The sequence below is a fragment of the Corticium candelabrum genome, chromosome 1 (genome assembly GCF_963422355.1).
Source record: "Corticium candelabrum chromosome 1, ooCorCand1.1, whole genome shotgun sequence".
Taxonomy (NCBI): domain Eukaryota; kingdom Metazoa; phylum Porifera; class Homoscleromorpha; order Homosclerophorida; family Plakinidae; genus Corticium; species Corticium candelabrum.
Window position 1 is genome coordinate 13,509,485 of NC_085085.1, and position 14,150 is coordinate 13,523,634.

Sequence of the window (14,150 nt, forward strand, 5' to 3'; positions counted from 1 at the left end):
TGTGTGTGTGTGTGTGTGTGTGTGTGTGTGTGTGTGTGTGTGTGTGTGTGTGTGTGTGTTTGTGTGTGCTTTCGTCCTTAGGGCGGATATGTGTTATCTGTGTTATCTGTATTATATACAAATATGTTATTTATAATATATATACATGTGTGTGTGTGTGTGTGTGTGTGTGTGTGTGTGTGTGTGTGTGTGTGTGTGTGTGTGTGTGTGTGGGTGTGTGTGTGTGTGTGTGTAGTTATAACTATGATACGTTAGTAAAGTTGGCAATTTTCGCGTGTCTGTTGTGTTTCAACTTTACAAGTTAGCTTCGAGTTAGTTAGATCCGGTCATATTTCTTATCCGATCTCAGGGGCGCCAGGATTTATTTGGTACGGTTTCCAAAGTTAATATTAACAAAATATTATCAATATTGTCATTCACGTCTAGATCCTGTTTGCTACAGCTGCAGGGCATCAATTAATAGATCTAACAAATATATTCTTGATTAATTAATTAGTTAAGATAATCTACAGTGTACCGACTCTAAAAGGGTTACGCCCACCTCCTGGTGGGGTTTCCGGGCAACCAGGAAACATGCTTCTGGATCTGTCTAGCAGCGTAACCAGTTCATAATTTGAGGAAATCAATATTGATAGCCAAAAAATTAACATTAGAATTTGGTGCTGTAATGCCGCTGTTGACAAGAATGGGATATTTATATAAATAATTATTATCACTAAACTCAATTCTGAAACTTTGTAAATCTGTCCAGCTAGAGTATTTGTTGAGATGGATATAGGTAGCAAGGTACTGATGCGTATAGGGTAAACCAAACACTTGGTTTTTAGCGCAACATTAACATAATTACATTATTAAATTATATGCAGACTCGTACTTACTACAGTACTTCAGATACGCTGTCTTCGATTTACCGGATGCACTCGTAATACTAAAATGCGCCACTGATTCGTCTTGAATGCAAAGTGCCTATATCGTTTTTGCGTGCGTGCGTGCGTGCGTGCGTGCGTGCGTGTGTGTGCGTGCGTGTGTGTGTGTGTGTGTGTGTGTGTGTGTGTGTGTGTGTGTGTGTGTGTAGACGCGTGACAAGTGCACGTTGCGTGCTAAATTGCGCAGCTCTAGCTAGATGATCACTAGATTTACGCCGTCCTTACGAAGTCTTTGTTTCATTATGACTGTGCACTTGAACACTCTAGTAAGTCGAACCGATACTAATTAACTAGAGTTGTCAAATGATAACAAAGATCTTAGAGTGAACTTATGCATACAGTTTTTCTAGATGGTGTATACATTACACGAATCTCTAATGTAGTTCGTCATTTTTGCCTAGATATTAGATTGTTTCTAGTTGTCTAGGTAAGGTCTAAGCTTCAGGTATGCTGACTGGACATCTTGAGGTGCAGTTGGTACCTTTTTTACATGTAGAAACAAAAGAAAAGTCCGCTGTTTTGATCCGACGATTTTCGGTGTGATTGTAAATGCTGCCGCGCCACCGCGTGGTGAAACACGTGGTGGGAGGACACCAGACGTAATTACAGCAAATTGAAATCAACGCGTGCCACCCAATGAAAGCAAGTAATGAAAGCGATACTGTATAACAGTGCTGGTGCACTGCGGCTCATCGACGATGTCGAAATACCTTCCATCTCGTCGGAACAGATTTTGGTGAAGGTAAGCGAATAGTTACAAGTTTGGTAATTCTTACAATTTTTTTGGAAATATTGCCTAGTTAGCTAATTGAAAGTACGGTACGTAGCTGTTATCTATTGTGCCTCTGGATTGTTTAGGTTGTTGCGTGTGGGGTGAACCGGTTAGACTTGTTGCAGAAGGCTGGCCGTTATCCCCCACCTCAAGGAGAAAGCACCATATTAGGAGTCGAAGGTATTAATTAAACAATATGTACATGCATGTCTAGACATCTAATATCGGTATGCACAATATCCATTAATTAATTAGTTATTTGGCATACAGCTGCACACAACAGAGCAGACTGATTGATTGAATGATCTGATCATGTTAGAAATTAATTAAACGGAAAGAGCAAGAATGATTGCCCTGTCACACAGGTGCATGGCTACGAAGGAGCAAATCATACTGTTTACTTACTTGCTGCCAGATTTACAGGCAAGGTGTGCTATGTATTTCTTTATATATTGTACGTGCTTTAGTTCATAACCAGCCATGCATACTAACAGCTAGGACATCAATAAGGCAACAGTGGTCATCTATGCTGAGAATAGTATGCAGATATCAATATATCGATCTGTACAGTTTACCAAAGTACTGAACATATCTGATGATGATGCGGTGTCATCTATTACCACTGCATTGATGTATACATCTATATGGCAACTGTTACTGCGGAAGCCAGTTTCTGCACCTTGTATAAATACTGTGAATGACCTGTGTTTTATTCAGTGCGTCCATGCCATGATAACTGTGTATATATCTGCTGTTTCAATCTGCTGCTTTCTGTTGCTTTAGTGTCGGGGTATGTACATGATATTGGTGACAAAGCTGCGGCAGCCAGTGGTCTAAAAGTAGGAGATGGCGTATGTGCATTGGTTGGTGGAGGAGGATATGCTGGTGGGATAACCTAGATTTACGCTAAAAATTTCCTGTTATCATCATATGTGTGTGTGTGCTTATTGCCAGGTTATTGCGTAGTTCCGTGGGAGACCACTGTTCTTATACCCAATGGCATATCTGTTCTCGATGCTGCTGGGATTCGTGAGTATTTTAACATTCCTTACATTGCATATGGTGACTTGTTACATGATTTTGCAGCTGAAGCATATTTAACAGCTTATTCTGCTCTAATGTGGAGTGCACGAATGAGACAAGGAGAATCAGTAATGATTCATGCAGTAAGTACACTGTAATGGGCTGCAGCAGTTGTGCTCGTGTGTCTGATTACTTTAAAGGAAGTGTAGACATATCTTTGCATTGGTGCATGGACTAGCTTTCCTAGTGGCTCTTACTGACTGTAGTGCTGTCTGTTGCACATCTACTGACACACGTTTTCGTATAAAAAGTGTTGTGTTGACAATTTGCAGTGAACTGAATGATCCTGTTATTAATTAATGTTGGGTATGCTGTGTTAAGTCATTCAGTTTGGTCAGTTTGTACCATATCTCAGTGCACTGACCAGTGCTTTTATAGTCTTGTAATATTGGTATGAACTTGATAGAAAGATGCTCTCATTCCAGTTGTATTGTATCATACATTAGGGCGCTAGTGGCGTGGGTACGGCTGCAGCTCTCATTGCAAAGGCAACTGGTAGCAGCCAAATATTTGTAACATCTGGTTTGTGGCCAACGTTTGCAGCATTTCTTAACATACGTATATTGAAGTCGTGAACAATTTCATAGGCTCTGATGCCAAGCTGGAGGCCTGCTCGAAGCTTGTTAATGGTGATATACACTGTATTAACTACAAAGTAAAGAACTTTGCAGATGAAGTCCTTAAAGCTACAAATGGAAGAGGTTGTCATGGCAATGTCACCTTACATGTTGGATAGCACTCGATCTTACCTTCATAACGTTGTGTAGGTGTGGATATCATAGTAGACTTCGTTGGGGCATCCTACTGGGAGAAAAATCTTCGTTCTATTGCCCTTGATGGCCGAATAGTACTCCTGGGTCTGGTATGTATTACTGTGATTTCAGCTATTGTGTACAGCAGTCGTTTAATTAACGAACTCTTAATTAAGTTAGGAGGTGCAGTCACAGAATGTGGGTTTGATATGGGAACAATCTTGAGGAAACGCGTCAGTCTAGTCGCTAGTACACTAAGAAGTCGATCACTTTCATACAAGGCAGAACTATGCAGAGAGGTAGAGTACAATGTTATTGTATTCTCACATTGTCTCTGTCTGGTTGTTGTTGTGTGTTTAACTTAATTGTGTAGTTTAAAGAGAAAGCGTTTCCTCTCTTTACGAGTGGCATCTTGAAACCAGTTATTGACAAAGTGTATGTGATTGAGGAAGTTGAAGCAGCACATGAACGAATGGGAAGCAACCAGAATGTAGGTAAAATTTTATTAACACTGTAACCTATGTTGCACTGATTGTGCAGTGACTTGATGTCGTAAAGACAGGCAATGAATTATTACACGACAATTGTGTTTACTGTAAAGTTTGATGTCGTGGTGTCAGTAGGTTGCTCTTCCACCTGTCATATCAAAGCAATACCCTGTATTGAAACTGGACTCGGGTGACACAATGAATCGAACAAGTGAACTTATTTCATCAATAGTACCACACCTATAACATCAATATATACCAACACACAATGCCATGTCAACCAGGAACTCTGTTTTATACCTTTTCATTGGTATCTTGTCTGTTAAACGTTTTACCTGCTCTTGTTTCATGCCATCTACCATTGGTGTGCGAATGACTGCGGGTGCCACAGCATTGACCGTTATTCCGGTCTCTGCATATTCCTTCCCGACTGATTTGATTAGGCCAATGACGGCTGCTTTGCTTGTACTGTATGCCATCATTCCTGCATTGCCCTGGCAGAGAAAAATACATGTCTCATTATGATTAACTGTGTGATTTGGGAAGAATATTGTACCTCCTTTCCTGCTACAGATGCAAATAGAAGAATTCTGCCATAGTTTTGTGGTAGCATATGTTTGATAGCATGCTTGGTCACTAGGAAGCTTCCAGTGACATTAACTACGATGTGGAGAATATTTCAGAGTATGAACACGAATAGCACACAGATGATAATAAGAAAACCATATAATACAATTCGATTTTTATTTGTCTGCCTGTGTCTGTCCATGGCATAACTCGAATGTCACCATACATATGCAGATGTGTGTAGTTTGCTGAAGGGGAAAAAGGCCTGATATCCAGTGATGTACATGCACAATGACAAGCATGACTTACGAAACGAAATATGATGCAGAGTGCACATGAGTCAAGTGACATTCTGTCAATTTTTTTAATTGGCAGTGCACAAACAAGAGGTCTAGAGAAGATGATATTGGGAAGATGACATCTGGTAGACATCATCTCTAGTTTACAGTGCCAAGTGGCAGCCATCAAATAGCTTAATTAAAGGACAGTTTTTAAAAGCCTTACTGAAGCCTCATGGTTTTCCAGGTTCCTGACAACGGTAAACAGTCTTGCATTGCCATTAATAGGCATATAAATCCACAGCAGCAGTGCAAAAGGCTGGCTAGTGAGGCTAAGGACAAATAGCCCGTATTTAATATTTATAATTTAGCATAATATTAATATCAACAGTTGTGGTCCCAAAGTGCCCTGAGGCCACAATTTGGGTCCCCATTGTCAAATTCGACCGGCTCTAGTACTGTGAACAATAATGACAATACACTGTCATTGATGTCGTAAAACTGCATGTTCCTACCCTTGTACACGTGGTCGAAGTCTTGCACTGTAACGTCTTCAGTTTTGACACCGTTTGGACCCACAATTCCAGCGCAGTTCACAACGATGTCCAGCCGTCCGTACGAGTCTACAACAGACTGCATGCCCTCCTGGACGGACGACTCTTCCGCTACGTCCACTAGCCTAGCACTGATATCGTGCCCGATGTCTTTTAATTCCTTCACTGTGGAATCAATGTTGGGCTGCACGACGTCGAATATGGCAACTTTGACGCCTTCTTTTGCTAGCATGTGGACGATTCCTTTTCCAATGCCACTTGCACCTCCTGTTACAATTGCCACTTGATTGGTGAACGACCCACCTGAGTCTGTACGAATACGTTTCGCCGCTTGCTCTGCGCTCATCCTTGCGATCACGTGCGCTATAGCAATGCGATCACTCACACTCGACTCTATACCTGCTAAAAGGTACTATCATAAACTCCACCCCAGACTTCGCCCTATATATTAGTAGAACACTTCAGTAACTTGAAAGGCAAAAGAGTGTTCTTAATTATTATAGCCAATTGATTTTACCAACATCATTTTCTACCCAGCCTTCCTGTTTAAAAATTGCAGTATCAATTGGGTCCAAGAGGATGATAGATTATATTTAGTCTGCAGCATTGTTCTAGTATAGAAGTTTACTTGTAATTATTATTAATTATTCAACAAATTAAATAATACTGTCATTTGAGTATTTGCATTTAATTCTTTGTGACTTACTGTATGCAAACTCAATAGCAATAACCTTGCACACAGAAAACATGGAATGGACACTCCACAAATTTAGTCTTGTCCACCATACCACTGAAACAAATAACGCCCTGGTATTCGAATACAAGTCTTTTTATTATAAAAGGAAATTCTATTAGGCAAGATCAATGCATATCAAAAATTAATACAAAACTTAAGTGTCCTGATTTATATGTGTTCGCCTCCATAATCGTGGCCAGACACCAACAGCTCTGCTTTTCTGTAGTACCAAAACTTTGGTTCAATGCAGGGTGCACAATCAAAGTGGGTGGGACCTTCCTGCTGCAAGCCTTCAGATCCCTTTTCCTCTCCATCTTTAGGACACACTGTTGGTTTACATTGTCCTGAGGCATAATGCATTTGTATGGCCCTTCGCCTGAAATGAATCCAATATTTATATGAAGGTGACTATACCTTGGAACTGCTTACATTCTTATGGAATTGTTGGATGGTGTGTAGTGTTGCAGCTCACCGTGGAAAAGAAGAGCATCACCAGGTGAGAGAGGCACCGAGACTATCTATAATGAGAATAAAATCATTTCATGGCAATGGAGCAGAAGATGTACAAGAATTAATTACAGATGCTCAATACAATCTGAAATGTAGCATGCTTATGGCCTTATCAAATGACAATAATTGTTATGTACCCTCTAACTCTGTACCTTGTCTTTCTCGGGAAGATTTGTGAGACTGTAAACAACATGATCATCATCGGGAGATGAGTGGTCATCTACACCATGATTGTGGCTCTTTGGTACAATGTGCATACTGCAGACAAAATCTTGCAATCATCACCGAATTACAGCTGTATAGATGACACCACATACCATCCATTTTCAACATCAGCTTCATCCAAAGCAATCCAAAATGCCTTTGAAATAACACCAAGTTAGATGCAAGGATATTTTGGGTAATGCCAGTAGAAATACCAGCAGGTGATTAGGTATCAGACGAAAATATGCATTATCCTGATGCCACTTTTTCTCTGCTGTTCCTGGAGGTTTTAGCAGGGCCATAGATTGTAATAGCTTGACATCGTCTCCCAAGAGCTGCTTTGATATCGCTAACATCTGTAATGCAGTCAGAGCATCTTAACTCTTAACCTCATAAATCTACCTTACCTACAGCGTGCCTACTAAAGTACTTTTTCTCTGACGTTTATTTCAGTCAAGAACATAATATGGAAAGCGAAAAGTGAGGCAACGTCAGTGTAACTGTGTGATATCAATAATCAATCAAAATCGGTATCAAGCCATTTTAAGTATTAGGATTAGCAGCAAGAGCCCAGTCAGAACAATTAGCAACGTTTACTTTGGTTTCTATCACTGTAGTTACGGAAATTATGACAGTACATGTACAGGTGTCCTTACTAATATACTGAGCTGTGGTTAAAGATGTTGCAGTGTTCATTGCATACCATTCATTAGTCTTACTTACTTAGGAAATTGTAAGTCACCGCTATAGTAATAGTCATCATCATCATCATCATGATCAACTAGTAATCATATGCCTATCACCATCGATACTATCACCACTTAATTATACGTTTGGGGCAGCTATGTTATCACATATAAATATTATACCAGTTACCATACAATACCAGGTACGTAATAGTTACCAGCGATTCAAGATATGAACTTTAGATTATATGAAGCAATGTGTGCCTGAAACCATTAATGACACCAGCAAACTTTTTGCATACACAGTGTACCATGCAGACATTCTAGTGCAGTACATGTACTACTGATTATGGTTGATACACTGTGTGCAGACGAGCAAACAGATCTGGATTAATGATAAGGTCATTTAATTAATAAATTTCCATGTGTTATTATCTCTATAGCTAATTAATAAATTTCCAGCATGCTATAAAACAGCTAAACTTCTAGAATCATTAACCTTCGGATGACTGGCTATTTGCTTGAAAAAATGGAGATTGACCGAAATCCTAAAGAGTCTCCGAACAGAATGCAGCCGGTCAAGCGGCTTCAGCTTGCCTTGTCTTACAAGAGGATCCCTGTTGACCACCTCCTCCCAGTCGGCTCCTTCTTCGCCGGTTTTATCGAATTCTACGTACCACTCGTCAATTACACGTGACATCTCGTTTTTGATTGCCTCCACTTCGTCGCTGCTGAAGAAATTGCGGAAAACAAGGAAGCCATTCTGCTGGTATTCTCTAACTAAATCATCAGTAAGACTCGTCAAGTCACTTGCAGCATTCTTTTGTCGTTTAGTTGTCGGACTACTCATTCTGAGCCTCTCGGATGGCAACTGCGCATACCACTCTGCGCAGAGCGCAGTCTGAGAAGTCACGGGACTCGAAATTCCGCGTCAGTCACGTGCTGTGTCCTGCCATTCACGTGCCCAACTTGCTGCAGGTGAGAGGTGCGCATTGCTCGGTCAAGCCAGTGAAATGGAGGGAGAGAAAGTCAGAGTGAACGGTAGTTGTGCTGCTGTCGGTTTCTTATCTTCTTGTGTCGTGATGTACGTAGGCTCTTCTGTGGGGCGGACGGTTTACTGGAGCGACTGACCCTCTGATGGTTCAATTCAACGCTTCGATCGGTGTCGACAAACGTCTGTTTTTGGAGGATATTCAGGTAGGTAGAAGGTGCCGCGACGCTCATGTTTCTTAGTAGTTGTTAGTACGAAGAGAAACTCTAGACTGTACAGCTACACTGGATAAATAACAGGTTGCATATTACACCGTGTTAATTAATTAATGTAATAATTAATTAACTGTTTTGAAGTTAACCCATCGGCTGCTGCTAAGTTAGGGGTTGAGAATGAACATACAAATCCTACAGATTTCTTGTCTTTTCAAAAAGTGTATCATCGATTATTGTAATGTTGTTTCCTATATAATTCATTATTGTATGGCCTTGTTACCGGTGTTGATAGTCTTTTGTACAAGCACAGAGTTTTCTTGTCATCAAGGAACTGAGGGCAGCTAGGGTTATGATGGTCAGGACCTATTATTATGTGTCACCACTCCCAAGAAATTAATTCATAAAATTATGTGACACACTGCTCTGCACATTTAAATTTAAAACTCTTTATTATGTACTACTAATTGCTAAGTTACAGTTGTTCATAATGTGGTAAATTGCAATGCTTGACTGTCTACTTTGTTACATAAAAGTTTTGGTTGGTATGGAGTTGATATCACATCTGTCTTTGTTGAAAGTTTGAATTTTAGATGGTAGTGGTAGAAAGATGGATATTGCTTTAGCTAGAACAGACTGCTCAAACTGGTGCTATTTGTGCCTCCAATTTTCAATGAGATTGTTGTGGTAACGCTTCAACTTATCATTCACAAAGATGTAGCAGACTATATGTACTATGTAACCAAAGTTGATTATTGTTGATGTGATTATGCTGCTTATATAGCATATATAATGAGCAATTCGATCATGAAGTATTAGGATGCAGTTTATCCAGGGAGTCACTGATTATTCATTGATTATGTTTGTAAGAGTACACATGAGCAGCTACAAATGACATGTTTCTATTGTAGGGTAGCCAAGCATATGCAAAAGCTATTGCCAGAGTTGGACTGTTGACAGACGATGAACTGCAAAGTATCATCGATGGCCTAGACAAGGTTTTGTTGAACTATATTGTTATGCAATTGCTGTTATAGAAGTATGTTTTTGTTGGTGTCCAGGTGCTGGAGGAATGGAACAGTGGAACGTTTGAAATTCAAAAAACAGATGAGGATATCCACACAGCTAATGAACGCCGACTAAAAGTATATAATTGAGCTCAGCAAGAAAGTCACACGTGTATCATCGATTGACTATGTGATGATTATGCAGGAGCTGATTGGAGCCATTGCTGGCAAATTACATACAGGAAGAAGCAGGAATGATCAGGTAAGAACGTTTTGTACCTCTCTAATGTTTTTCAGAACCATTGTAGTTTGTTTTGTATGTTAGGTTTCAACAGATATGAGGTTGAACATACTGAAACAATTTCTGGTTGGATTTAAATTGTATTGCATTACTGTTGTTTGCTTTGTTTAGAATGTGGCTTTATAAAGCGTCTGGTCGACTGCAAGATTTTTTAAAGAAATTGATGGCAGTATTTATTGAGAGAGCTACAGTGTAAGAGTAGCACTTTGTAGTATAAAATCAGGTTGTTACAGCGGTGCCGCATGGGTGCAAAAAGTGGTGGGACTGACTTGCTGCTGAGACTTCGGCTCCAGTCTTTGATATTAAAAATTTTGAAAACACCCCCGAAGAGTGGTGGGGGCTTCAGCCCTCTAGCCCCTATTACGCGACGCTGCTGGTTGTTACATTAAATAATTTTCAGCACAAAGAAGCTTATAATCTATAATCCAAATTGGATGTATTAATGGGAATGTAGTGACGCCCATTTATAGTTACATTTCTGTAGGCTTTTCTAATTTAACCAGTAAATTCTCATTGCGTTACAAGCTTTATAATCTGTATAAATTGGTGGTTATATACTGTATAATACTCTTGTCGATAATTTTTCATTTTTGTTTTCTGTTATCATTGACAGATGTACGGAAATTGGTCTTCCGGTACAAGTGTAAGTAGATTTGCATTGCTGCAGGCTTTAGCCTGCTGTTGACATTAATTAATTAATGGAAACTAGCTTATTTATTGTTTTAACTTGAAAGGGACATGCTTAAGGTTTCTTGTCAGTATTGAAATTAGTCGTGCTACTTTTATGTCATGCACCTTTACTTAATTTGAACGTACGTATGTAGTGAGTAAATTAAGTAAATGTAGGTATGTTGCTGTGAAAAGCAGAATTTTGTATGTAAGCATTGAAGAGAATGACGTTGTTCATTTGTCAATAGATAAGAGAAAAATGTGAACATGTTGGGGTATTGTGGGCTAATAACTGGATTTGTTTATAGGGAAGTGGACATCCTCATGCCTGGTTACACTCATCTTCAAGTATGACCATTGAATTAGATGATGCAATTGCATTTGTTTTTCTTCTGTTGCCACAGCGTGCCCAAGTGGTCAGGTGGAGTCACTGGCTTCTTAGTCATGCATCTTCTCTTTCTCGTGACTTACAACGATTGCAACAGCTTCAGAAACGAGTCAACGTTCTTCCATTGGGCAGGTCTCTGCGTTGTTGAAGATCAGTATTCTAACTCTGTCATTACAATACGTCTTTCCAATGTTTCTTTCTGTAGTGGAGCTATAGCAGGAAATCCATTTGGTATAGATCGAGAGTTGCTTGCCAAAGGTGACATCATTCTCATTGTACTATTAAACTAAATCACATTTGAACCATTAGTAGACTGTCCCTATATGCAGTAAACCAGATTTTCTCATTACTGTACTTGTGTTTGTGGCTTATGGTTGTATATGTAGTCTACTCATTTTAAGGAATATCTCTCACTCTTTGCTGAGTTCAAGTCTGGTGTTAGCGTAATAGCTGTTGCTTGGAAATGTTCTTTTATTTGACAACTCTTGTCTTTGTTTTTATCTATATTGCAGTTTATTCACATGAATATGTAGTGTAGTAGAAAATGTGTAACGATATAGCAGCTGTTTTGGAGATTCTCTACTTTTTGCTAATTTGCTAGTAGAGTTTAATTAAGTATTATATTATTGTGTGTGGTGCGTGTGTGTGGGGCATATTGTATGCAGTTCATTGTTTTTAGACCTCGGATTTGATGGAGTCAGTCTGAACAGTATGGATAGCACTGGAGACAGAGATATTATTGGTTGTCAACAGCATGCAGAATATGCAATAGGGTTGTGACTATCTCAGTTTGTCGTGTCTAATTAGCTGAGTTTACCTTCTGGGGAACTCTGACAATGATGCATTTGAGGTAATGAATGGGCCATCAATATTATCAACTACAACTGTTGTAGTGGTTTTTTGAACAGCAAATGGGCAGAAGACTTAATCATTTACAGCACTAAAGAGTTCAGTTTTATTCATTTGTCTGATGCCTACAGGTTGTATATCTAATTAATATAAGACAAGAGATTATATAATTGTGGTTATTCCTGTAGTACGGGTAGCAGCTTGATGCCACAGAAAAAGAATCCAGACAGTTTAGAACTAATTCGTGGAAAAGCAGGCAGCGTGTTTGGCAAGGTTATTTTACTGCAAGTTACAGCAATTCGTGTTGATTTATAAAGTCACGTTGTGCTTATAGTGTGCAGGTTTTCTTGTAACATTAAAGGTGTGCATCAATTTCTCTGAAATCATCAGTAAGAATGCCATGCAATTCTGTTTGTTGATATAGGGTTTGCCCTCAACATACAACAAGGATTTGCAGGCAAATTTTTGTGGTAGTGTGTTAGTGCAGTGACTAAATTGGTTTTGGTTTTTGCCAGGAAGACAAACAGGGAATGTTCGATACCTATGACATCCTGTCTGCTGTTTTGCAGATTGCAACTGGTGTTCTAACAACTCTTCAGGTTTTATTCGTACAGTTTAAGTGATCTTTTGATTGTTTGTACTGCTGGTGTTTTGGGATTGTTATTTGTTGTTGTTGTTTTATGTGTGTTTATTGTTGTGTGTGGTGTGCGTGTGTTGATTGTTGTGAGTTGAGATGTCAGTGGGATGTCAGTTGAGTAATTGTATGCGTTAAGAGTTTATTCAATTTTTTATTGCATCAATGCTCTAGGACCCGTTTTCTAAACATTGTGCACTTCATGTTTTACGTAGTCAGTCTAGGTTTCACTTATCTGTGGTTGTTTATATTTTGATTCAAGGAGGAAATTTGCTGGCCATAAATTTATATTTTTACCCATCACAATCAAAATTCTATAGCGTTGTTGTGACTCTGTCTCAAACATTAAATCAATAGACTTGTGCTTATAGGTCAAGTGTCTAGTGTAACTGTTGCAACATCATGGAGGAAATGATAGTTTGTCAAGGTCAATATTTGGAAATGAGATGGTTGCTAAGTACACAAACACTTTATGTTAATAACTTATAAGAGTAGCATATGTGTAATTGGGGCAACACCAGCATGAGCCTGATTCAAAACAGTCTCGTATGCTGGCGATATGTTGGCATGCACTCATCTGATGGCACTTGTCTGTCTAGTTACCTAATTGAAACTATTCTGTCCTTTTTTGTTTCTGGCTTTAGAAAGTAATCAAATATCAACTAAACGAAAAATTTAGAATGTCACAGTAGAATGGTGTTTGCAGTAACATACATGCTTATGCAATATTCAACTGACTGGTCACAATCCAGCTCCTTTGAGGCATCTCACATGTCCCACAACTGCAACAGACTTTTAATTACAAAATAATATTTGATATTAAAGTCATATCATGCAGTTTCTTCCATTTTAGGTGAATGCTTGTCAAACCCATGGAGCTCTTAGTGAAGACATGCTGGCAACTGATGTTGCATATTATCTTGTCAGAAAAGGGGTCACTATTAACGTATTGTTTATCTTGTCTGGATCCATCATTAACTTCTCACACTGTAGGTGCCTTTTCGAGAAGCACACGGTCTTGCAGGTAAGGTAGTGCAGCTTGCTGAATCTGAAAAGTGTTCCATGTCAGAGCTGCCTCTAGGAAAACTGCAGTCTCTTAGGTTAGTGCTTTCTTCCAGTAGTTGGTAATCTCTTACTGCAGTCTAGCAGCACTTGTTTGTATATAGTCTATCATTTGATTCTGATTTGGCTAATGTGTGGGACTACAACCACAGTGTAGAGCAATACACGTCAGCTGGGGGAACAAGCAAAGAGTCAGTGATGAAACAAATTGAAAACATCAAGGCTGGATGCGGACTAGTTTAGCAGAGTTAATTAATTAGGGAGGCAAGACAATTCCTGGACATTAGTACGAGGTGTAGATGTTACGCATATTCCTTGAAGTTTCTATTTGCAGGTGTGCTCAAGTTTAATTAATTGAAATAGACGAACATTACAGCTAGATCTAGATGCCTGGTTGTGCTTCTGATCGGGTATGTGTAGATCAACGGCACGTACAAAACGACATCATTCTAGGAAATGTTGCTGACTTTAGGCTCCTACG

The 14,150-nt window shown here is 39.3% G+C and overlaps 4 protein-coding genes across 7 annotated transcripts; 2 read left to right on the forward strand and 2 right to left on the reverse strand.

The window, feature by feature from the left end:
• Positions 1-1,548: 1,548 nt before the first annotated feature.
• LOC134194617 (quinone oxidoreductase PIG3-like) lies at positions 1,549-4,050 on the forward strand. 3 transcript variants are annotated; one of them, XM_062663562.1, is made up of 10 exons: positions 1,549-1,668; positions 1,785-1,878; positions 2,482-2,583; positions 2,653-2,727; positions 2,785-2,864; positions 3,228-3,303; positions 3,369-3,482; positions 3,549-3,643; positions 3,710-3,832; positions 3,907-4,050. In XM_062663562.1, the coding sequence occupies exons 1-10, from the start codon at positions 1,576-1,578 to the stop codon at positions 4,048-4,050; spliced, it is 996 nt and encodes a 331-aa protein (XP_062519546.1). In that variant the 5' UTR covers positions 1,549-1,575. The 3 variants fall into 3 exon arrangements, 2 of the variants coding, with proteins under 2 accessions (XP_062519546.1, XP_062519556.1); XR_009972230.1 differs by having other exon boundaries at positions 1,556-1,668; positions 3,714-3,832; positions 3,907-4,047; XM_062663572.1 differs by lacking the exon at positions 3,907-4,050 and having other exon boundaries at positions 1,556-1,668; positions 3,714-3,898.
• LOC134194646 (2-dehydro-3-deoxy-L-rhamnonate dehydrogenase (NAD(+))-like) lies at positions 4,023-5,772 on the reverse strand. The gene is made up of 4 exons (XM_062663591.1): positions 5,382-5,772; positions 4,578-4,681; positions 4,322-4,515; positions 4,023-4,261 (listed from the first exon to the last, which is right to left on the reverse strand). Exons 1-4 carry the CDS (start codon positions 5,764-5,766, stop codon positions 4,150-4,152), a joined length of 795 nt encoding a protein of 264 aa, XP_062519575.1. The 5' UTR covers positions 5,767-5,772; the 3' UTR covers positions 4,023-4,149.
• A 462-nt stretch (positions 5,773-6,234) lies between these two features.
• LOC134194635 (uncharacterized) lies at positions 6,235-8,420 on the reverse strand. Its single transcript, XM_062663581.1, has 6 exons — positions 8,056-8,420; positions 7,086-7,226; positions 6,984-7,027; positions 6,819-6,924; positions 6,586-6,674; positions 6,235-6,532 (listed from the first exon to the last, which is right to left on the reverse strand). Exons 1-6 carry the CDS (start codon positions 8,404-8,406, stop codon positions 6,325-6,327), a joined length of 939 nt encoding a protein of 312 aa, XP_062519565.1. The 5' UTR covers positions 8,407-8,420; the 3' UTR covers positions 6,235-6,324.
• Positions 8,421-8,508: 88 nt separating this feature from the next.
• On the forward strand, positions 8,509-14,050 carry LOC134194602 (argininosuccinate lyase-like). 2 transcript variants are annotated; one of them, XR_009972229.1, is made up of 20 exons: positions 8,509-8,584; positions 8,649-8,753; positions 9,671-9,757; positions 9,821-9,904; positions 9,972-10,028; positions 10,092-10,108; positions 10,179-10,259; positions 11,045-11,084; positions 11,141-11,256; positions 11,330-11,382; positions 11,804-11,866; positions 11,932-11,974; positions 12,033-12,104; positions 12,162-12,246; positions 12,308-12,334; positions 12,398-12,430; positions 12,489-12,572; positions 12,979-13,034; positions 13,461-13,541; positions 13,601-13,611. XR_009972229.1 is itself a non-coding variant. In XM_062663548.1 (20 exons), the coding sequence occupies exons 1-20, from the start codon at positions 8,570-8,572 to the stop codon at positions 13,910-13,912; spliced, it is 1,389 nt and encodes a 462-aa protein (XP_062519532.1). In that variant the 5' UTR covers positions 8,509-8,569; the 3' UTR covers positions 13,913-14,050. The 2 variants fall into 2 exon arrangements, 1 of the variants encoding a protein (XP_062519532.1); XM_062663548.1 differs by lacking the exon at positions 12,979-13,034 and adding an exon at positions 13,774-14,050 and having other exon boundaries at positions 13,601-13,707.
• The last annotated feature ends 100 nt before the right edge of the window (positions 14,051-14,150 follow it).

Coding starts and splice junctions, on each gene's coding strand:
- LOC134194617 (XM_062663562.1), top strand. CDS start 1,576: ATGAAAGCGATACTGTATAACAGTGCTGGTGCACTGCGGCTCATCGAC. Junction 2,728..2,784: donor TCTCGATGCTGCTGGGATTC/GTGAGTATTTTA, acceptor ATGATTTTGCAG/CTGAAGCATATTTAACAGCT. Junction 3,644..3,709: donor GAATAGTACTCCTGGGTCTG/GTATGTATTACT, acceptor CTCTTAATTAAG/TTAGGAGGTGCAGTCACAGA.
- LOC134194646 (XM_062663591.1), bottom strand. CDS start 5,766: ATGAGCGCAGAGCAAGCGGCGAAACGTATTCGTACAGACTCAGGTGGG. Junction 4,682..5,381: donor CTTCGACCACGTGTACAAGG/GTAGGAACATGC, acceptor TCCACATCGTAG/TTAATGTCACTGGAAGCTTC. Junction 4,516..4,577: donor CATCTGTAGCAGGAAAGGAG/GTACAATATTCT, acceptor TTTCTCTGCCAG/GGCAATGCAGGAATGATGGC.
- LOC134194635 (XM_062663581.1), bottom strand. CDS start 8,406: ATGAGTAGTCCGACAACTAAACGACAAAAGAATGCTGCAAGTGACTTG. Junction 7,028..7,085: donor TGATACCTAATCACCTGCTG/GTATTTCTACTG, acceptor GTTATTTCAAAG/GCATTTTGGATTGCTTTGGA. Junction 6,533..6,585: donor TCCAACAATTCCATAAGAAT/GTAAGCAGTTCC, acceptor GATTCATTTCAG/GCGAAGGGCCATACAAATGC.
- LOC134194602 (XM_062663548.1), top strand. Junction 11,257..11,329: donor AACGTTCTTCCATTGGGCAG/GTCTCTGCGTTG, acceptor TTCTTTCTGTAG/TGGAGCTATAGCAGGAAATC. Junction 12,105..12,161: donor CATTTGTCTGATGCCTACAG/GTTGTATATCTA, acceptor TTATTCCTGTAG/TACGGGTAGCAGCTTGATGC.